The sequence below is a fragment of the Cyprinodon tularosa genome, unplaced genomic scaffold, assembly GCF_016077235.1.
Source record: "Cyprinodon tularosa strain WSP-4 unplaced genomic scaffold, ASM1607723v1 ctg108, whole genome shotgun sequence".
NCBI lineage: Eukaryota > Metazoa > Chordata > Actinopteri > Cyprinodontiformes > Cyprinodontidae > Cyprinodon > Cyprinodon tularosa.
Window position 1 is genome coordinate 1,721,908 of NW_024037871.1, and position 23,795 is coordinate 1,745,702.

Genomic DNA, 23,795 nt, shown 5'->3' on the forward strand with positions numbered 1-23,795 from the left:
CTATGTGCAACATAAAAAGCGTTCCCCCGTCCGTCAACTCGGTTAAATGTCCTACCAACTGACTGGCCGTGGGCTGTTTTGTTTTTGTAAGTCTTCAAATTAAAATTCCCAAAATAAAATAACGTTTAGATATAGTAGATGTATGTGTCGACACGATTTTTTTAAAGGAAATTACCCCTTTAGTTCAGTAACTGTGTGCAGTGTGAAGGTATTTTCGGCTTTTCGACTCGAAAGACAGGAGAAAAAAAAGGAGAACCAGAATGCTTCAGTTTGGAGATGAAGTCACCCTCTACTCGCTGGTATTCGTGCTGGTCCTGGTGGGAACCCGGAGCCCCATGTGGTCCACTGCCCTCACCGCCTCCCTCTATCTCTTTCTAGCCATGTTTAGGTTCCCTCCGGTGGCGACCAGTCGGGCGCAGAAGGTGCTGCACCCACTAGTGGGGAAGGTGTCCGTGGTCGCTCACCGCGGCGGGGGACACGATGCACCGGAGAACACCATAGCAGCTATACGGGAGGTAAGAGTGATGGCTAAAAAATAAACACATTAAATATAAAATTTATTTTAAAAAGGAAAACCTTGCAAATAAAGTATGTGGGGTAATTTGTTTGCCATAGTTACGATATACTACAACAAATGAATAACTTAAAATGGTTAAAAATGGAAAATAATTATTAGATTAAAGTTTTTTCCACTTGTTCACAATACAATCAAATTTTATTAAAGTGCAGGCGACTGTCCGTTGTTTTGCTGGATAAAAACGTTTTTAATCCAATGATTTTCTTTAATGTATAGGGCTCGGGATCCACGTTGCATTGTGGGACGTCGCGGTCATATTGACGGCTACGCAAACGTAAACATAGCTCTGATACAACGTTGTTGTTGAAAGAAGAGACGTAGAAGTAGAGAGAAAAAAGATGTCAAAATCCCGAAAAAGATCTGGAATTTACCAGGACACATTAAATAGAGAAGCCTCGGACCGGTATGTTGACAAAATCAGCATTATTAATAATTTGGATCCATATAAAGTTCCAAACAATGAGTGGAGCACCGATGAGTGAGCGCCTATACTTCAAAACAGTTCCGAAGCTACAAGTCCTTGGAGTCTCATATGCAGTTCATGAATGGATGGGTTCAGGAGCTGCAGATCATAAAGCCAGCAAACAGTGGGAACACAGTAATCCGTACGAAGGTAAGCTGTGATCAGACGGGCTCTGGAACCTGCTAGTTTAGCAACCGCTAACTGCTAATCCTAACAACCACTCACGCATGTAATGTACTTTTAACTAGCTGCTATGTGTTTCAAAGGTGTAGTTAGTAACGTTAACTGCCAACCCTCCGGGTTTCTCACGTATTTGAGCCTTTTCCCGCTGCCGTTTTTATTGTTTTCCCGTAAAAGATCCCAACTTTGAAGGAAAGAAACAAAGTAGGCTATAAAATAAAACCGTGCATCTTTACCTTACCAGAATGAAAATGCAGGGAACACACTCTCATTGACATTGGAATACTGTGGAAAGTTATGTTCGGTCGTCTTACAGCCGCGATCCAAGCTAGCCGACGACTCTTTTTCTCTGACGCTTGGTCTCCATGGTTACGCCTCCAGGCAGGAAAGCGGTGGAAAGTTAACCCATTTTCTATGTTTTTCCCATGGCGATCATGTGTTGAGCTGTTACAGCCCACAATACAGCAACGGTTTACCATGGTTGAAATCAAGTTAAGGTCAAATTAATCAGGCTGAGAAGGAGTACAGTATGTGGTAGTCATAGGCAGTAGTCTGAGCCGCGGTAAAAGAGGCCGTCAATATGGCGGCAACCTAAACTGCTTACGTCATGACGACCAAGCCCTAATCTTTTTAAAAGCCACCTGAAAATCTCTTAAGAGCATTCCCACTCCATCGTTTTTCAAAATTATTTTCTCTTTCTTCTGTTCTTATTTAAAAGAAAGCGACAGTGGATTGCATCTGGTCGCTAGGCAACAAACGTTTCTTTGGCTCAACTGCCAAAAGACTTTGTACCATGGACAGATACGTGGACGCCCGCGCCATCTTGGGTCAGACCATAGTTCAGACAGCTGTTGGCTGTTTTCGAATTCATAGGCTGCGTCTTCCAAGCACCCGGTCTACCTGGACTGGATCATTTGAAGTCCTTGAAAATAAGGAGACCGGAAGAGTTTTGGCTTTGAATTCAAACAGGTCTACCCTTCAGCGACTTTTACGGCCATAGGTTCTGTCACCTAGCAACGAATAGAAAAGAATGAAAACAGAACTTTTCAAAACTTTTTTATTTTTTTATTGTAAAGTGAACAAAGACTACACTTATGAGAATAAAGAGTGGAATAAAGGTTCCAACCACTGGGATAATGAACAAATAAAATCAAATGTAATGATATAAACGTTAGTCTTTTTAATAACATGCTGCTGTCATTTTGCACATCTCTGATGTTTCTGCTATTTTCAAATATCCATTACTGTAAAATGTCCATAGCTGAATATTGGTTATTTATTCTCCAGGTGCACAGTTTAATATTGTTAAAACACTTTACAGTATTTTATTGTTTATATTTACTTCTTCACTGTGGGACAATAAAGGGATTTTCTAAAATGTGGTAGAAAGATATAAGTACATCTAAACAATGTATGTATAAAAATGTATCTGCAAAATCTCTAATATTCAACAACAAAACTTACTTGGTTAAGCAAGTTGTGCAAAACAGCAATAAAAAAATAAAAATCTTATCAAATGAATAGTCCCCACACTGCAGATGTATTAGAATCTGTTCTTAAATTACAGCCAAACCCATTTACACAGTAACAGATAAAAACCTTTAGATAAATCAAACATTAACCGCCACATATCTGACTCACTAATCATTAAAAAAAACTATTTTCATTCAGTTCAGACAGAGTTATTCACATACTTGTATTCTATTAAACTGAACTTCCAATATTCACCACTGTTTGTCGCCAAGTAACCTTTCCTCTGATCACGGAGCAGCCGGCTTGCTTGGACTCTCAATGAATCCTGGGATATCCAAGGATAGTGAGGATACATCGGACCCATCCTTGAAATCAGGCAAAAAGAAGGACGCATTTGCAGGTCGCATAACAAGGAGTCTTGGAATCCGACCAGACGTCGGCGCCGCGCTATGATATAATCGTCCTTCGAATCTGGCCTTCTGAGCACGCATCCCATGAATTCGAACAGAGCAACTGTCAGAATGAATAGGAGGCACCTCAGATCTCATTTTAATCTTAGATTAATCTTAGATTACACATATCTAGTCAGATGCAAAGACATTTCAACTGAAGTGAAACTGGAATATATATATATATATATATATATATATATATATATATATATATATATATATATATATAAATATAAATAAATTGTTATAGTTTTTTTTTTTTTGCAATTCAGTATTAATATGATTATAATACCATTAACCACCTGCACTCTGAGTAGACGTTCCCAGGCTTTGTAGCACATCAGTGACACCTAGTGGATTAATTAGACCATTGCATGAGATTTGAACATGTAGGAGCAAGAAAAGGTCAGCTTTGTCCAAAGAAACACTTTTTTTATTTATATATATATATATATATATATATATATATATGTATGTCGATAATCATGGTCCTTCCAAACAAGTCAAACCTAATGAAACTACTTTCTTTTTTCAAAGATCTCACATGCTTATGCACATGCTCTGCTCGTAGGCCAGTAGGAATGGCGCCACTGGTGTGGAGTTGGACCTGGAGTTCTCAGCTGATGGGATCCCCATACTAATGCATGACGAAACTGTAGATCGGACCACCAACGGTTCGGGCCCACTCAGCAAGATGAGCTTTTCAGAGCTGCGTAAATTGGATGCAGCTGCTAAACATCGGCTCAGGTAAGAAGAGGTTTGGTCCAGAAGGTCATAAGAGTATGACAGTCATCCTGTTGGGTATCTTTTGATTGAATGGTTGAATTTAAAGTATTGTTATATATAGGACATAACCTAATCATCAAAATGTCAGGGGTCAAGTATGAATCTCTTATACACCAGTGGGACTGATTGATATTAACAGTTATTTTTTTTTTAATAAAGGGATTTTTTATTTTTTGCTATTAAGCACCTTTGCAAGGTGTAAATGAGCCTTCCTTTTCTTACTAGGTCCAAGTTTGTTGGTGAGAAGATCCCGACTCTGGAAGAGGCAGTGAAAAAATGCATCAAGCTGCAGCTCACCATCTACTTTGATGTCAAAGGTCATCCAGACGAGGTGCAGCCATCAGAAACACTTTTAAACAGAATTGATAATGTGCAGCCAGTCAGCTCATTTATCTGATTAGCAAGCAGGTAAAATTGGTAAAGACAAAGACAATGTACGGCCTTTACTGTCTATTGCAGAAGTATTAATACCTTTTGAATGATGCCTCATTTTCTAATGTTAAAACCACAAATTCGGATTTATTCAGTGGTTCTGCACCTGCTCCCTGAGTAGACGTTCCCACGCTTTGTAGCACATCATCACATTTTTTGCTACACAATTCCGATGCTGTGAGGTACTGCAGCATGAGGTCCACAAATGGCTTTAACAGTAAAGAAGACAATGATCAAAACAAAATGGCAGAAGTTTGCTTTAAATTTCTTTTTAAAAAGCACACATAATGGGATAAAAATACACAGACACGTAGACTGTAACAAGACACAAATAGAGCCTTTTGTGTGGAAATCTACTATAATAGGTTCTATAGGGCTGTAAGGATGGACTAGGAGGTTTTGACTTTTATCAGGGGTTTTTTTTATTAGCAATGGCTGTTTTTTGACTAAAAAGCTGTGTAAAACCAATGCAGAGGCAGAAGATGATTCTATTTCCTCCACAAAGTTTTGAATTTACACTAAAGGTGCACACTTTTTTAAACAATGCAAGTTTTTTTAAGAGAGATGAGGATGAATTTGGTTAAAGTGCTGCTTCACACAATCTCTTTTAGGCTTTTGGACTTCTAAGTTTAATTTTTAGCTGAGTCAGTAAATGTTCATTGTTTTCATTTCTTCTCTTTGGCCCATTTTAGAGTCTGTCCCACAGCAGGGTGCTGTACTCACAACATGAAGCTGTGTGGAAACTGCACAAACAAAAACAATCACTGTAAACAACCGACTGACCTTTTGGCACCCTTCTGGGGGTTTTTTCCTTGCCATCCAGGCAGCTGCGGCGCTTAAAGACGTGTACAAGAGATATCCAGTCCTGTACAATAGCAGCATTGTGTGCTCCTTCGAGCCCAAAGTCATCTACAGGGTAAGGGAGAGCTTCTCAGGGTTCTGCATAACCTGCTCTTATTCTTTTAAAGCTTTTTTTTATTTTAGATAACAATGCCAATTCTCTTAAGGCTTTGACATTACTACTTTACTGTGTTTATATTTAACTATACGCAGCTTAATAGGGAGATGTACGTTTCCATAAATAATTGCTGTCATCCAGGAAAGAAAAAAATGCAAACATCTGAATATGCATAATTACCTTTTAGTTAAAAAAAAATTTCATTAAAACAGTATGGTTGACCTTTTAACCACTAGGGGCGCTAGACATGTAGCCTTCAGGTTTAGTGGCCCTGAAAGAAACCAGCTGTGTTTTGTAATCTTATAGCAGACTTGGAGCAGCAGCATGAGAAGTTATGAAGATCTTAGTAAAGAAAATGACACATTCAGTCTTCTAGAATAAACCCTATAACAAAGAACCTAAAATATGCATTTCACATTATATTACAGACAATTTTGTAGAAATCAGCTGATTATTTTGACATCTGTCAAACTTAAGGATAATTTTTTTAAGCCAATGCACTCTCTCTTTCTCTTCTTCTATTTATATGATAAAATGACACAAATACTATAAATGTTACACGGGTCTCAATTTGAAATAAAAATTAAAAATTAAATATCACAGAAAACTTCTATAGTGTGTAGCAGATGGAGGGAGCGGCAATATATGCACTTTACTTGACCTTGATGCATGGCTTCTGAGTGGCTGATGAATCGGCTCACATGTATGTATTGACTGATGGCGATAGAAGACAAAAATGCTAATATTTCCAAAAATACACTAGATTTCCAAAAGTATTCACTCACTTGCTACAACTCTCATCTGAGCTTCAGTGACGTTCCATTCCTAATCCATAGGAGAGTTTACATGGAGACTATATAAAAGGATTCAATCATGATTTTTGTATAAATGTAGCAAGTATTCGATCAGATTAAATAACCTGAGCATGCACAGAACTGTCTAGTTCACTGGAAACACTTGAGTAGAAGTTGAATACTTCTCCGCTCATCCCCAACTTTAGCTACTCTTTTTGCCTGCCCTGGACATTTCTTTTTCTTTGGTTCTTCTGTTGTTGTTTTTTTTTTTTTTTTTTTCTAATATGGAACTTCATCGCATCATACTTTTCACTTTTGGTGGTAATTTTAGTTAACTTAAGGAATCAGCAGTGCCTCATGCTAAGGCTCCTTTACTACAGGGGTAGAGGGCAGGATGGTGTGTTCATCCACACATTACATCTGCACCCACCTCCTCCAGATCAGTCAAGAGAAAAAACGCCATGCTGATGTTGCACACATGCATGGAGGAGATGGATTTTAATCCAAAGATCTAAATAGCTGTGTGCTTGGAGGCCAATCTCAATGGCGTTTGGAAAAACCACACCTCTCTCAATCGGAAGGAAATTTCTTTCCGATCAGACCGAATCTTCACATGTCTGACATGTTTACATGAACCCTTTTTGATCGGATCAGGTCTTCAATCCCATTATTTATATCTATGTAAATGTAGCTAACATGACATCCACCATTCGCAGCTAGAACAGCTTTAACTCTTCTTAAAAAGACGTCAGAAGGTTTAGGAGTTTATGGGACTTTTTGAAAAAAAAAAAAAATTATTCCTAAAGTGCATTTATTCTTCTTTTTTTTTTTTTTTGCTTAAAGTAGGAAAAGATTAGATAATTTAACTCTGTTTCCACTTAAGAAACTCCTCTAAAGCACGGAAATCTTCACTCCCTTTCCCCTTTTCTTCCTCGATCTGAAAAATTGGAGAGGACTTTTAAGGAGTTGGGGAACTGAGCCTCTTGCAGAGTATAAATACTTACAGGCAAAAAAAAGATGGTGGAAACGGAGAGAATTGATTTGTCAGATCTACCCCCTAATTAGGAAATGAATGAGGATAAACTTCCTCAACAGTCCTACAGTTAATGACTTATGTGATAAGATAAATGTTATCATTCTCATAAAGGGAGGGATTAATGACTTTCAAAGGTCGGACGTGTTAAAGGTTCACCTCTAGTAACAGTTTTATTGAGGATCAATGAATAATAGAGAAAGTGTTGAACAGTCATGAATAAAAAGTGAGAGAAGTGTACAAATAAAGTTGTTCAGAAATACTATAAAATGCAGTCAATAATAAATTATTTTTTACTGAAAAGCTTTCAAAAGAATATATAAGTAAAGACTAGACAACATTTAGTGCAAAAATATAAACAGTTTTAAACTCAGAGGGGAGATGGAAAAGAGGTGAGACCATATTTTCTGTAGTCTACATGATGACGTCTCCTCTGTTTTTTTATTGAAGCACATAGAGCTTCTCTCATTCCAGGCTACTTTAAAAAGCATTGACTGCTCCTCTATTCTCTTCCTGAGCTGTTCAGACTGCTCCTCTATTCTCTTCCTGAGCTGTTCAGACTGCTCCTCTATTCACCTCCTGAGCTGTTCAGACTGCTCCTCTATTCTCTTCCTGAGCTGTTCAGACTGCTCCTCTATTCACCTCCTGAGCTGTTCAGACTGCTCCTCTATTCTCTTCCTGAGCTGTTCAGACTGCTCCTCTATTCACCTCCTGAGCTGTTCAGACTGCACCTCTATTCTCTTCCTGAGCTGTGCAGACTGCCACTCCATTCTCTTCCTGAGCTGTGCAGACTGCTCCTCCATTCTCTTCCTGAGCTGTGCAGACTGCTCCTCTATTCTCTTCCTGAGCTGTGCAGACTGCACCTCTATTCTCTTCCTGAGCTGTGCAGACTGCCACTCTATTCTCTTCCTGAGCTGTGCAGACTGCTCCTCTATTCTCTTCCTGAGCTGTGCAGACTGCTCCTCTATTCTCTTCCTGAGCTGTGCAGACTGCTCCTCTATTCTCTTCCTGTGCTGTTCAGACTGCTCCTCTATTCTCTTCCTGAGCTGTGCAGACTGCTCCTCTATTCACCTCCTGAGCTGTTCAGACTGCTCCTCTATTCACCTCCTGAGCTGTTCAGACTGCTCCTCTATTCACCTCCTGAGCTGTTCAGACTGCTCCTCTATTCACCTCCTCAGCTGTTCAGACTGCTCCTCTATTCACCTCCTGAGCTGTTCAGACTGCTCCTCTATTCACCTCCTGAGCTGTGCAGACTGCTCCTCTATTCTCTTCCTGAGCTGTGCAGACTGCTCCTCTATTCACCTCCTGAGCTGTGCAGACTGCTCCTCTATTCTCTTCCTGAGCTGTGCAGACTGCTCCTCTATTCTCTTCCTGAGCTGTGCAGACTGCTCCTCTATTCTCTTCCTGAGCTGTGCAGACTGCTCCTCTATTCACCTCCTGAGCTGTGCAGACTGCTCCTCTATTCTCTTCCTGAGCTGTGCAGACTGCTCCTCTATTCTCTTCCTGAGCTGTGCAGACTGCCCCTCTATTCTCTTCCTGAGCTGTGCAGACTGCCACTCTATTCTCTTCCTGAGCTGTGCAGACTGCCACTCTATTCTCTTCCTGAGCTGTGCAGACTGCCACTCTATTCACCTCCTGAGCTGTGCAGACTGCCACTCTATTCTCTTCCTGAGCTGTTCAGACTGCTCCTCTATTCTCTTCCTGAGCTGTGCAGACTGCTCCTCTATTCTCTTCCTGAGCTGTGCAGACTGCTCCTCTATTCACCTCCTGAGCTGTGCAGACTGCTCCTCTATTCTCTTCCTGAGCTGTGCAGACTGCTCCTCTATTCACCTCCTGAGCTGTGCAGACTGCTCCTCTATTCTCTTCCTGAGCTGTGCAGACTGCTCCTCTATTCTCTTCCTGAGCTGTGCAGACTGCTCCTCTATTCTCTTCCTGAGCTGTGCAGACTGCTCCTCTATTCACCTCCTGAGCTGTGCAGACTGCCACTCTATTCTCTTCCTGAGCTGTTCAGACTGCTCCTCTATTCTCTTCCTGAGCTGTGCAGACTGCTCCTCTATTCTCTTCCTGAGCTGTGCAGACTGCTCCTCTATTCACCTCCTGAGCTGTGCAGACTGCTCCTCTATTCTCTTCCTGAGCTGTGCAGACTGCTCCTCTATTCACCTCCTGAGCTGTGCAGACTGCCACTCTATTCTCTTCCTGAGCTGTTCAGACTGCTCCTCTATTCTCTTCCTGAGCTGTGCAGACTGCTCCTCTATTCTCTTCCTGAGCTGTGCAGACTGCTCCTCTATTCACCTCCTGAGCTGTTCAGACTGCTCCTCTATTCTCTTCCTGAGCTGTGCAGACTGCTCCTCTATTCACCTCCTGAGCTGTTCAGACTGCTCCTCTATTCTCTTCCTGAGCTGTGCAGACTGCTCCTCTATTCACCTCCTGAGCTGTTCAGACTGCTCCTCTATTCTCTTCCTGAGCTGTTCAGACTGCTCCTCTATTCTCTTCCTGAGCTGTGCAGACTGCTCCTCTATTCACCTCCTGAGCTGTTCAGACTGCTCCTCTATTCTCTTCCTGAGCTGTGCAGACTGCTCCTCTATTCACCTCCTGAGCTGTGCAGACTGCTCCTCTATTCTCTTCCTGAGCTGTGCAGACTGCTCCTCTATTCACCTCCTGAGCTGTTCAGACTGCTCCTCTATTCTCTTCCTGAGCTGTTCAGACTGCTCCTCTATTCTCTTCCTGAGCTGTGCAGACTGCTCCTCTATTCTCTTCCTGAGCTGTGCAGACTGCTCCTCTATTCTCTTCCTGAGCTGTGCAGACTGCCCCTCCATTCTCTTCCTGAGCTGTGCAGACTGCTCCTCTATTCTCTTCCTGAGCTGTGCAGACTGCTCCTCTATTCTCTTCCTGAGCTGTGCAGACTGCTCCTCTATTCTCTTCCTGAACTGTGCAGACTGCCCCTCTATTCTCTTCCTGAGCTGTGCAGACTGCTCCTCTATTCTCTTCCTGAACTGTGCAGACTGCCCCTCTATTCTCTTCCTGAGCTGTGCAGACTGCTCCTCTATTCTCTTCCTGAGCTGTGCAGACTGCCCCTCTATTCTCTTCCTGAGCTGTGCAGACTGCTCCTCTATTCTCTTCCTGAGCTGTGCAGACTGCTCCTCTATTCTCTTCCTGAGCTGTGCAGACTGCTCCTCTATTCACCTCCTGAGCTGTGCAGACTGCTCCTCTATTCACCTCCTGAGCTGTGCAGACTGCTCCTCTATTCTCTTCCTGAACTGTGCAGACTGCCCCTCTATTCTCTTCCTGAGCTGTGCAGACTGCTCCTCTATTCTCTTCCTGAGCTGTGCAGACTGCCCCTCTATTCTCTTCCTGAGCTGTGCAGACTGCTCCTCTATTCTCTTCCTGAGCTGTGCAGACTGCCCCTCTATTCTCTTCCTGAGCTGTGCAGACTGCTCCTCTATTCTCTTCCTGAGCTGTGCAGACTGCTCCTCTATTCTCTTCCTGAGCTGTGCAGACTGCTCCTCTATTCTCTTCCTGAGCTGTGCAGACTGCCCCTCTATTCTCTTCCTGAGCTGTGCAGACTGCTCCTCTATTCTCTTCCTGAACTGTGCAGACTGCCCCTCTATTCTCTTCCTGAGCTGTGCAGACTGCTCCTCTATTCTCTTCCTGAGCTGTGCAGACTGCCCCTCTATTCTCTTCCTGAGCTGTGCAGACTGCTCCTCTATTCTCTTCCTGAGCTGTGCAGACTGCCCCTCTATTCTCTTCCTGAGCTGTGCAGACTGCTCCTCTATTCTCTTCCTGAGCTGTGCAGATTGCCCCTCTATTCTCTTCCTGAGCTGTGCAGACTGCTCCTCTATTCTCCTCCTGAGCTGTGCAGACTGCTCCTCTATTCACCTCCTGAGCTGTTCAGACTGCTCCTCTATTCTCTTCCTGAGCTGTGCAGACTGCCCCTCTATTCTCTTCCTGAGCTGTGCAGACTGCTCCTCTATTCTCTTCCTGAGCTGTGCAGACTGCCCCTCTATTCTCTTCCTGAGCTGTGCAGACTGCTCCTCTATTCTCTTCCTGAGCTGTGCAGACTGCTCCTCTATTCACCTCCTGAGCTGTGCAGACTGCTCCTCTATTCACCTCCTGAGCTGTTCAGACTGCTCCTCTATTCACCTCCTGAGCTGTTCAGACTGCTCCTCTATTCACCTCCTGAGCTGTGCAGACTGCTCCTCTATTCTCTTCCTGAGCTGTGCAGACTGCTCCTCTATTCTCTTCCTGAGCTGTGCAGACTGCTCCTCTATTCTCTTCCTGAACTGTGCAGACTGCCCCTCTATTCTCTTCCTGAGCTGTGCAGACTGCTCCTCTATTCTCTTCCTGAGCTGTGCAGACTGCCCCTCTATTCTCTTCCTGAGCTGTGCAGACTGCTCCTCTATTCTCTTCCTGAGCTGTGCAGACTGCTCCTCTATTCTCTTCCTGAGCTGTGCAGACTGCTCCTCTATTCACCTCCTGAGCTGTGCAGACTGCTCCTCTATTCACCTCCTGAGCTGTTCAGACTGCTCCTCTATTCACCTCCTGAGCTGTTCAGACTGCTCCTCTATTCACCTCCTGAGCTGTGCAGACTGCTCCTCTATTCTCTTCCTGAGCTGTGCAGACTGCTCCTCTATTCACCTCCTGAGCGGTGCAGACTGCTCCTCTATTCACCTCCTGAGCGGTGCAGACTGCTCCTCTATTCACCTCCTGAGCGGTGCAGACTGCTCCTCTATTCACCTCCTGAGCTGTGCAGACTGCTCCTCTATTCTCTTCCTGAGCTGTGCAGACTGCTCCTCTATTCTCTTCCTGAGCTGTGCAGACTGCTCCTCTATTCTCTTCCTGAGCTGTGCAGACTGCTCCTCTATTCACCTCCTGAGCTGTGCAGACTGCTCCTCTATTCACCTCCTGAGCTGTGCAGACTGCTCCTCTATTCTCTTCCTGAGCTGTGCAGACTGCTCCTCTATTCTCTTCCTGAGCTGTGCAGACTGCTCCTCTATTCTCTTCCTGAGCTGTGCAGACTGCTCCTCTATTCACCTCCTGAGCTGTGCAGACTGCTCCTCTATTCACCTCCTGAGCTGTTCAGACTGCTCCTCTATTCACCTCCTGAGCTGTGCAGACTGCTCCTCTATTCACCTCCTGAGCTGTGCAGACTGCTCCTCTATTCTCTTCCTGAGCTGTGCAGACTGCTCCTCTATTCACCTCCTGAGCGGTGCAGACTGCTCCTCTATTCACCTCCTGAGCGGTGCAGACTGCTCCTCTATTCACCTCCTGAGCGGTGCAGACTGCTCCTCTATTCACCTCCTGAGCGGTGCAGACTGCTCCTCTATTCACCTCCTGAGCGGTGCAGACTGCTCCTCTATTCACCTCCTGAGCGGTGCAGACTGCTCCTCTATTCACCTCCTGAGCGGTGCAGACTGCTCCTCTATTCACCTCCTGAGCGGTGCAGACTGCTCCTCTATTCACCTCCTGAGCGGTGCAGACTGCTCCTCTATTCTCTTCCTGAGCTGTGCAGATTGCCCCTCTATTCTCTTCCTGAGCTGTGCAGACTGCTCCTCTATTCTCTTCCTGAGCTGTGCAGACTGCCACTCTATTCTCTTCCTGAGCTGTGCAGACTGCCACTCTATTCTCTTCCTGAGCTGTGCAGACTGCCCCTCTATTCTCTTCCTGAGCTGTGCAGACTGCCACTCTATTCTCTTCCTGAGCTGTGCAGACTGCCACTCTATTCTCTTCCTGAGCTGTGCAGACTGCCACTCTATTCTCTTCCTGAGCTGTGCAGACTGCCACTCTATTCTCTTCCTGAGCTGTGCAGACTGCTCCTCTATTCTCTTCCTGAGCTGTGCAGACTGCTCCTCTATTCTCTTCCTGAGCTGTGCAGACTGCTCCTCTATTCACATCCTGAGCTGTGCAGACTGCTCCTCTATTCACCTCCTGAGCTGTGCAGACTGCCACTCTATTCTCTTCCTGAGCTGTGCAGACTGCCCCTCTATTCTCTTCCTGAGCTGTGCAGACTGCTCCTCTATTCACCTCCTGAGCTGTGCAGACTGCCACTCTATTCTCTTCCTGAGCTGTGCAGACTGCTCGTCTATTCTCTTCCTGAGCTGTGCAGACTGCTCGTCTATTCTCTTCCTGAGCTGTGCAGACTGCTCCTCTATTCTCTTCCTGAGCTGTGCAGACTGCTCCTCTATTCTCTTCCTGAGCTGTGCAGACTGCTCCTCTATTCTCTTCCTGAGCTGTGCAGACTGCCACTCTATTCTCTTCCTGAGCTGTGCAGACTGCCACTCTATTCTCTTCCTGAGCTGTGCAGACTGCCCCTCTATTCTCTTCCTGAGCTGTGCAGACTGCCACTCTATTCTCTTCCTGAGCTGTGCAGACTGCCACTCTATTCTCTTCCTGAGCTGTGCAGACTGCCACTCTATTCTCTTCCTGAGCTGTGCAGACTGCTCCTCTATTCTCTTCCTGAGCTGTGCAGACTGCTCCTCTATTCTCTTCCTGAGCTGTGCAGACTGCTCCTCTATTCTCTTCCTGAGCTGTGCAGACTGCCACTCTATTCTCTTCCTGAGCTGTGCAGACTGCCACTCTATTCTCTTCCTGAGCTGTGCAGACTGCCCCTCTTCCTGAGCTGTGCAGACTGCTCCTCTATTCTCCTCCTATATGCAGTAAAACTTCTACATGTTGTGATTTTAGAAAATGGTCAGTATGGTTATCTCAGTGGGAAACTAAATGTAGCTCAGGTTGTCCTGATTTCTACAAAGACTTTTTCCTCTGAGATGCTGATGTTTAAATCTGGTCAAATGACCTAAGATGATATTTGATGTAATTTGGCACTTTATAAACTCGATGAAATAAACAAAACTGGGCTTGTCAGTTCTAAGGAAAGTCTCTCTGTTAAACCCTTAACTGGACGTCCAATAGAGACTAATTTTTCCATGCGGTTTACCTATTAAACTTGTTTTGTGTTTCTTTGGCTCAAATATGACTCCTTTAGATCTGAACACAAAAATGTCAACAAAACTTAACTTGATTTGAAATGGGGTATTAGTAAAATCATTGGTTGTCAATAAACACAATAAAATAGATTTAATTACTGCAGGGGCGTCTAACGCTTTCTGCAAACATCTATTGGTCAGACAACTCAGTAGAGGGACAAACTGGCTAACTTTAGATCAGATCCAGGATCTTTAAAGAAAACATTTGGCTTTTATCTCTGATCATCAGCGCTCCCTGAGTTAAGTCCCTCTTCAGACACTCAAAATGCATCATGTTTTTTCTGTGTAATGTCACTTTACTGTTTTGCACCCCATCTTTTTTGACAGTGAAACAGCTGCTTTGCTTGCCTTTTTTTTTTATATATATATATATATATATACAGCTGCTCGAGGCAGCAAAAGCGCACACACAGAATTATGCAAACGCATAGACAGCCAGGAGGTTTAACTCCACACTGAAGTTTGGAGGAAATAAGCTAGAACTATTGTGCGGAAATATTGACTACAGCAAATTATTAAGGTCAATCCTGATTACATGTAGCTGTCAGAGCAGCCTTATTTTTAGTCAACCCAAGATCTAAGGAGTTATAAACAAGCATTACTCAGTGGTAGGAGAGAGAAACTAAACTAGTCTAAATAAAGACTGGAACTGCAGACTGGTAAATCAAAGAGCTGTTCAAGGTCATACCAGTAGAATAATCTTAACAAGTGGCCAGCATGCAGGAAACCAATCGGATAGAAAACCTTTATAAGGATTATTATCAGATATGCACTGATTTACAATCAGAAACCTACCATGATCGCCTTCCTCACTCATCTGCAGCAGTTATCATGATGGATTGGGGAAGAATGACCAGAGTATTACCAAGGGGCCGTTTGCAGCTCCCATTTAGATTTTGTTTGGCCCTTGTCTGTAATGCATGAATTGAGCAAACTGGGACTATCAGTAGATAGTTTAAGCTGCAGAATAAAATATTGTACAAGTTTCCCTGATAAACTGCAACCTTCTTAAAATGGAGGATCTAAAATACAACAAGTTTATCTTTTAAGGAAACTGCTTTTATTTTAATTTGAGGATGGGGTTGCTGAGAATACCTGAAGAAAAATGAAGAAAAAAAAACAATTTGGGGGCGAAAAAAGTGTAGGGTAAGTTAAAGTCTCTCAGCCCTGCCGAAGGAAAATAATCAGCTTTTGAAAAGACCTGGAACATCGACTCTTTAGCTCCATAATCCGGAAGTTGTCCTCCAGACCTCCAGCTTTCAGTTGGTATACATGTATGTATTTTAAAACGAGATGAAGCACTGCTGCTGCTGTAATTCAGACCTGAGGAAACATTTAATTTGTTTCCTTTGTCCAGATGAGGCAGAGCGACCCTGAAGTGCTCACAGCGTTGACCCACAGACCGTGGAGCCTGAGCACTCTCGGTGACGGTACCCCACGTTTTTCATCCATGTGGAAACATCACTGGATGACCATGATGGACATCCTGCTGGACTGGGCTCATCACCACCTGTTGTGGAAGCTATGCGGCGTCTCGGCCTTCCTGATACAGAAGAACTTTGTATCACAGTGAGTTTCATTTGGCCCTTTTTTTTCCCTCCATTTTGTATAATTGAACATTTGCGCTGAAGCTGATCCTTATAGGGTCTGAATGTTGGCACAGCACTGTTGCTTATCATGCTGTTACCAATGGGCCGTTTTTACTGTCTGCAGGAATTATATCCAGTACTGGGCTCAACGGGGAGTGGAGGTTGTAGCCTGGACCATCAACACTAAATTGGAGAAAGAGTATTTCCAGGAGGTGCTACACATCAATTACATCACTGACAGCCTCGTGGAAGACTGTGAACCTCATTACTGAGAAACACCCAACCATAGGTGCACTTAACTTCTCATTATGAGATGACAGTGGGAGGTTTTAACCATTTCTCAGCTGTAGGCCCTCTTCTCACCGGAGTAAGACCATGTGACGCATTAAAAACCTGCCTGAACGCAGGAAACATCTCCTGGGTTGCACATTGTACATAGTGTGTGCTTCATTATGACGTAGGTTAGAGTTCCACCACTGAAAAGCACATACACCTTCATAAGGTTGCTACAATATGTTTAAGCAGTTGTTTGTGTCGTTTGTGTCACAGAAAAAAAAAACAACCTGAGATCGTATTCACTGATGGGGAGGGAGGTGAAAGAGTAAAAAAAAAAAAAAAAAAAAAGGTGGATTATACTTTAAAATGGTTGTATTTGACCTTCTAAAACTAACCAAAGGATTCAGACTTGGATTGATTAAGCTCACACTGATTATTACAAAATAGCCAGTTTTTATTTAAATGGAGGATTCCCTCTGGAGGGGCTGCTCAGTGGGTAGTACTGCTGCTTTGCAGCAAGAAGGCTCCGGGTTCGATTCCCGGTCTGGGGTCTTTCTGAATGGGGTTTGCATGTTCTCCCTGAGCATGCGTGAGTTCTCTCTGGGTACTCCAGCTTCCTCCCACAGTCCAAAAACATGACTGTTAGGTTAATTGGCTTCTCTAAATTCTCCTTAGGTGTGAAAATTGCGTGAATGATGTTTGTCCTGTGTGTCTTTGTGTTGCCGTGCGATGGACTGGTGACCTGTCCAGGATGTACCCCGCCTCCATGGATGGATGGATTCCTTCTAGAAGATTTCATGATGATGTGTACTCTGTCCCTCTGCACTAGATGGTAATATCACATATATTGATAGCTAGTTTACTAAGGCTGAATCTTATGAGTGTGCAGAAACCTCCCATATTGTGTTGGCATTCTAATAAGATAATAGGAAGCAGCATTATTGTTTTTGTGCCCAAATCTCTTGACATTTAGGTATTTTTTTGAGATTCTGGATCACAAGAGAGTCCAAATCTGGTGTGAAAAGGGTCTGCTAGGATAAATATTAGTGCTGTAATCATATGCTGAGTTTTATCTGGGGCTTTTCCAGGAGTCTGACTTTTTAAACCCAGTTTCTACCTTCATATCAAAATGCCAAGTACATAGTTTTATTCTCTTCTGAATATAATGTATCTAATCGTGCATGTGCTCTATGTAAATAGACATTTTCAAATAGTGTGTTTGTACTTTTTTATCTTTAAAAGATGCATCTAAGGCTGGCTGTGCAAAAGTCTGGAGTGATATTTGTTCCCTTGGAATCAACTTTTTGGTGAATTTTTTTTTTTTTTTTTTTTCTTATACAGGGTTTATATGTATTTTCCCTCTCCAAGAGGAACCCTGATTAAAACAAATTAAGTGAAGAAAGTTCGTTTGTTGAAAAAAATCACTTTTGCGTCCTGAATTCAAAATATGCTGCTTTTTAAAACTAAACTCTACTGTGTTACTCATGAAAACCATTTATAACAGTATATATATAAACAGATGTTATTCCCTCCCCATTCAATATGACCATTTTAGCTGTTTTGCAAAGAAGAATTAACCCTTTATTGGGCAAGTTACCGGTTTTGATCACTTGCATACCCCTTAGAAATGGAGTCCCCCACTTTTGTTATTTTTCTTGAAATATTTGGGCAAGTTGTTTTCTTGTTACATTCATTTTTGCCATCAAAATATCCATATTTTTTTAATGTTACAAAGATAATAATTCAAGAAAAAATGCACTTATTTTAAGAAAAAATTACGTACTTAGATTTCAGTCTTTCACTAAGTGCCCTATAAAGGGTTAAAAAAAACAGAAGGAAAAATGAAATCTCCACTGTAAGGCAAGGTGGTGGCAGCATCATGCTATCCTAATCCTGGATTCAAATCTTCTTAAAGTGAATCTCCACCTTTGAAATATTTTTACATCTTGGAAGAAAAAAAACTGATAGTCAAAATTTTGTTTGAAAATATCATCAGAAACACCAAATAATTATTGCTTAACATATTTATTTAAAGAAAATGTTAAAAAATTAGGGTTCCCTCAAGACTTTTGCACAGAATGTCTTCTATTCTCAGGTTTTTTACGTTTTTTTCCTGCTAGTTTACTGTGTTTATTACTCACTGTTTTAGGTCTTATGTTTGTGTAAAGGGAGAGTGTAAAGAAAACTACATATATCAACATGTTTTGTTTATGAATGGTCAATCAGAGTTCCTCTACAGATTTAGTTTTTGTCAGACTAATTTAGTGATAGCCCCACTAAATTTTTGTGGGAAAATAACAAAATCTGGATTAAAATAATCTAGACTCTACATAGAAAAGAGTGTTACAAACACATTCAGAGACCTAATGTTTCCCTGCAGTGGAGTATTGACTCCCACTGATGGTAATCTTTACCTAAGTTCTCTGAAATTGTTCTCATTTTGACCAGCAGATTTTTATTTATTGTTTCTCACTTTTGTCTTATGAACAAGTCGGTCCTTTTAGGGAATGAGAGCAAACAAACAGATCTGCCTGTAGATTGAGCTCTTGAATGTAACTACCTTTAAATTGAAGTCTAATCCTGAGCTTTGCCATTTAGATGCGTGACATATATTAGATTATAAGTGGGATATTTTAGTGGAATATAGCTGTTATTAATAATCCATACTTGAGTATTTAAGAAAACTTGATTATATTGTTTGTCATGTTTTGCACAATGTATACAGAATGTCATCAAATTGCCTATTTCATTATAAGTTATAAAATAAAGCAATATATGAGATTTTGTTTGAATGTGTCTGTTTTGATCTTGAAGGTACCAAAAAGTAGAAATGTCCATATTGCTTAATATATTAATTAATCCAATGGTTCACCTAAGAGGCAGGAAGTGCAAAGTTAAGGTGCAAAAGAGACGAACATCTGAGAACATTTGTTTGTAAAGCATCCATACTCTCATCTCATTCTTTCACATCACAACCTAAAACATCCATGTTCTTATCAGGCTAATGCTTCTCATTGATACAATAAATAAAATCCAGGGAATTGTTGTAATATCATTTTAGGTAAAATTGATCTGTGAAGGTCGGGGAGAATTATTAGAGCAGAGAAAAACAAAACAAACAGGTCGTGATTATGTTTATTATGCCTAACTTCATCATCTGACAGAGTTTAGAGCAGGGGTGGGTAATTCCAGTTCCTGATGGACAATATCCTGCAACTTTTAGATGTGCCGTTGGTTCAACACACCAGAATCGCCTGAATAAGATTTGTTGGATCAAGGGTGAATCTAAAATTTGCAGGATACCGAGCTTCAGGAACTGGAATTGCCACCTCCCCTGGTTTACAGCAACTCCAAATCTGCCAAGACTGAGCTGTCCATCAAAACAAAGAGGGAAATGATCAGAGGAACTGCAGAGAAGAGGGAAGACGGGAAACATGGAATAAGGTGTTAATTCAAGATCACTTCACTAGAACATATCTACATGCAGAACCTTTTAGGCTACATTCAAAGCACCATGTGGAAAACTAACATCTCAGATCATCCAGGTTGAGAAACATCAAACAGTGGGAATGGTTTTCTTTAGAAAGAGAAGCAAGTAATACAAGTTAATCCTGGAAGAAAACTTACTAAAGGCTGGAAAAGACAGAAGATTTAGACAAAGCTTGAGATTTAGCAGGAAATCAACCTAAACATGAAGCCAAAACTACCATGGGATTGTTAGAACGGAGTATATTTGTTCTAAAATGTCCTAGTTATAAAACCCAGATATAAAAGCTACAGCCTGACTTAAAACTTGATTTTGCCAGACAGTAGCTTGACTTAAGACAAACAAATGCACAAAGTTTTATTTCATTTGTCACCTGACCAAAGGCAAGTAATGTTTGCAAAGCATTTTAAAATATTAATTTGAACAAAAAACATCTGATGCTGCTCTCTAAAGCTATTGTGACAGTAAAGCTAATTCCTCGCAGCTGCTCTGTTTTACATGTTGGGGAAACTAAGGAGCAGGTGGCAGATTCTGAGGGCACAGACCTACCACAGTGCTTCAGATGAACAAGCAGGGAACTGATGCTCAGATAATGGACTAATAAGGTCTAAGAAATGAGATAATTTGGACTGCAGGGTGCGCTCCTGAGGACCTTTCTTTCACTTTGGTACTATCAGCCATTTTTATGGTTTGGTTTGTTGGATCATCAGCTTATCTACCTCTGAAAGAAATGAGATAAGCTCATCGGGAAGACCAGCTCTGCCCTAAGATGCTCCCCGGACCTCGTGCATGTGGTTGAAGACAGCAGGACTGTAGCAAAAATAATCTCTGGTGAACTAATTCTCCCAGCACATGCATAAAGCTACAGAGCTCCATTAGTAAAAGACAGGGCTTTATCATAGATCAGGCATGTCCAAAGTGGGTCCTCATGGGCCGCTGTCCTGCAGCTTTTAGAGGTTTCCCTGCTTCAGCACAGCTGATTTCCACTGATAACTTAACGGGCTTCTGCTGAACTGCATTCATCAGAATCGGCTATGTTGAAGCAAAGAAACCTCTAAAACCTGCAGGACAGCGGCCCTTGAGGACCCACTTTGGACATGCCTGTCATAGATCATTCCTCCTGCTGTCTGCACGTTTTATACGTTTTATTTAGTAAATGATGTTATTTTAATGCATAATTATATATGCATATCTTCTTCACTGTGAAAAAAAAAATCACCACTCAATGGGGCATGCGATATACCTTCCTATGGTGTTAGGGTCCCTACGGACCCGTTTTGAGTTTTAGCATGCATAAAAGTACATCATACATTTGTTTTTTGCATTGAAACTTTTTGACTTTGTCAAGGACTTCCATTTTAACAAAGTAAAATCAAATTTTATTTTTTTACTAAATTATAAAGTGCTCTGGTGAAAAAAATGACTTTTGTGGTGTTCGGGTCATTTGTGACCCGGTTACAATTTTTGATTATAAAACAATAAAAAAAATGCCTAAAATGTAATCATGAACACACAATCAACCAACAGGCTCTTCCTCCAACCACTTGAGCTTAATTTAGGGCCTTTTTGTCTTTGCCTTTTTGCGAAAACAAACAAAGGGAGACATGTCCAGGCTTGTCAAGCCATTTGAGTGTAGAGGTGGTGACTTGAGGAGTACACATCGCCAATTCACAGGATGCAACAATAAGGAGAAGATTCACTGTAAATAAAGCTTTGGATCACATCTTTGCTGCAAATGAGGCAGAGGACACACAGGATTTTAGCGATGGAGATGAGCAGGCCTCTGAGAACCGGCAACAATGTCTCTTTGGACGTTTCAGATGATCTCAAGAGTCCTCAGATTTGACAATCGATACACCAGAGCAAAATCTGACAAGCTTGCTCCCATCAGGGATGTTTGGGAGAGATGGGTGCAACTCCTTCCACTGATGTTCAACCCAGGGCCAGAGGTGACAGTGGATGAACGTTTTCTCCCTTTTTGAGGAAAATGCCCGTTCCAGCAATACATGCACAGTAAGCCAGGCAAATATGGCATAAAAATCTGGGCAGCCTGTGATGCTAAAACAAGCTATGAGTGGAACCTACAGATTTACACAGGAAAATCTGCAAGCGGCATCCCTGTAAAAACCAAGGAAAACGGGTAGTCCTCGATTTGACTACTGGACTGCAGGGTCACAACATCACTTGTGACAATTTTTTTACATGCTATGACCTTGGACAAGAACTTCTCAGGAGGAAACTCACCATGGTGGGCACCATAAAAAAAAATAAACCTGAGCTGCCCGCTGAAATGTGGCTGGTGAAGGACAGGAGGAGTGGACAATCTGGACAAGCTGACTGCCACCTACAATTGCCAGCGAATGACCAGGAGATGGCCAATGGTTGTGTTTTACAACATCCTCAATAGTGTCTGCATACAATGCATTTGTGTTGTGGACCCATATTCACCAAGGGTGGAATTCAACCCAAAACACTAAGTGGAGAATGTTTCTTGAGGAGCTCGTGAATTCCCTTGTCAAGCCGCACATTGAGCAATGGGAACGGGTGCCCCGAGACCCAGCTACTGCAGACTTGGTCAGACAGCTGCAGTGGTCACCAAACATGCCATCCACATCCACAGCAACAAGAAGAGCATCAGCATCACCTTCCCCCTCTGATGCCAGCCCTGCCTCAAGCACTCCATCCATAGCCACAATGCCACTGAGACCACCTCGCTCAAAAAGAAAGAGGTGTCAGGTCTGCCCTAGCAATATGGACAGAAAAACCTACATAGTGTGCTTCACCTGCAACAAATATATCTGCAAAGAACACACCAAAAGTGTAAATATACACAAATATAAATATTGTATTCAAGTTCTATTGTGTGGGAAAAAAAGACTTGTTTTTGCCCTTTTTTTGAAGTAAATATATACGGGTCCAAAATGACCCGAAACACCATAGATGTTACTATATTTGATAATATTAAAATTAAAATCTTTTTTTTTTGTTGAACATTTATGAAATGTGTTTTAATATCTCTCAGTTGCACTCAGGTAACAGAACAACTGATTATTTTGTTGCCTTCTTCTCTTAAGGTTAATTTGACCACTTTTTAGACATTGAAAACGAGGGGTATGCTGCTAAAACAAAGGCCCAGGGGGCCACAAAAAATATTAAAACCAATCTTTTAATAGATAAGGGAGCCCAATCAGCTAAACAAGCGTTAAGAAAAACATTGGATGATGAAAGATTGTTTTTAGGGTATTTTATGGCTGATTTAATACTCGGGTCCAAAATGACCCGCTAACACTACAGATGGCAGCAGAAAGCTAACACAAGAGGAAGGTTAACAAAGAGGAATTTGCTGTTCATTTCTAATATTATTTAGCAGGTTTAACATTTACTAAACTGCCTTTTAGCCATTATTATTCCACTAATTATCTAATGCAAATGACACCAATTATCAGTGCTAGTTAATTATGCAAAAACAGAAATACACAGGTTAAAATGTCTGTTATAAATCCTGTCTAAAAAAAAGTCTGATTCTAATGAGAATATTTATCTCCTGCTGATCTTTTCATTCATTTTTGACGCCACAGCTGCGTGTTTCTGAATGGATTTTAAATGATCAGGTTTTGTCAGGTAAAGGTTTTATGACTTTGCTGTTAATGTTAAGCTGTGTGTAGTGGATTGAAGATGATTAGCCTGCTGCTGTCTGACCCAGATAGTGCAGATGAATGAGGGGTGGAGGGGGAGTAGATTGGATATCACTGCAGATAAGCCTGTCTGAGCCGCTTCTTGTCTCTGCTGATCTTCAGGAGCTAAACGCAGACCGTGAGCTGAACCTCAGGTGCTTTTCACCTGAATGCCTGTTTGTAGCTGCTAGATCACAGTAATGCCATCGGAGGAACCAGCTAGAAAGGTGTAAATCTAAAGATTAAAAGAAAAATATTTAAATAATTGAAAAAAGGCTGAGTCACTGTAGAGTGAAACTTTGATAATTAACAACCACACACTAAAAAACATTTCATCTCTGTTTAAAGTGGTTTATTAGGTGAAAGGTTAACAGTTGGCTCCACCTACAGAGATTAAAGAGAAACAAGGCTAAAGGAAACCAGGGACTTTCAACTTCAAAATAAAAGCAGTCATTTTATAACCTCATAGAAAAACAGCCAAAGTATTTTTTAAATAAAATGTTTTTATCCATAATTATTATTGTGTAAAATAAAAAGGGTCCTTGTGAAATAAAATGTATTTCTCTTAAACTTTTATACAAATATTTTCAAAATCGTCAACAACAGAATTAGTTATAAATACAGGTCATTAACAGTAA

The 23,795-nt window shown here is 41.8% G+C and overlaps 1 protein-coding gene across 2 annotated transcripts; it reads left to right on the forward strand.

Moving 5' to 3' along the window:
- Window positions 1-3: 3 nt before the first annotated feature.
- On the forward strand, window positions 4-16,344 carry gde1 (glycerophosphodiester phosphodiesterase 1). 2 transcript variants are annotated; one of them, XM_038291439.1, is made up of 7 exons: window positions 4-86; window positions 379-515; window positions 3,717-3,892; window positions 4,157-4,262; window positions 5,187-5,279; window positions 15,489-15,700; window positions 15,845-15,992. In XM_038291439.1, the coding sequence occupies exons 1-7, from the start codon at window positions 47-49 to the stop codon at window positions 15,990-15,992; spliced, it is 912 nt and encodes a 303-aa protein (XP_038147367.1). In that variant the 5' UTR covers window positions 4-46. The 2 variants fall into 2 exon arrangements, with proteins under 2 accessions (XP_038147367.1, XP_038147359.1); XM_038291431.1 differs by lacking the exon at window positions 4-86 and having other exon boundaries at window positions 261-515; window positions 15,845-16,344.
- The last annotated feature ends 7,451 nt before the right edge of the window (window positions 16,345-23,795 follow it).

Excerpts from the sequence above, each read along its gene's own strand:
- gde1 (XM_038291431.1), top strand. The coding sequence starts at position 261 with ATGCTTCAGTTTGGAGATGAAGTCACCCTCTACTCGCTGGTATTCGTG. Across the intron at positions 516-3,716 it reads CCATAGCAGCTATACGGGAG|GCCAGTAGGAATGGCGCCAC; the intron begins GTAAGAGTGATG and ends CTCTGCTCGTAG. Across the intron at positions 15,701-15,844 it reads CAGAAGAACTTTGTATCACA|GAATTATATCCAGTACTGGG; the intron begins GTGAGTTTCATT and ends TACTGTCTGCAG.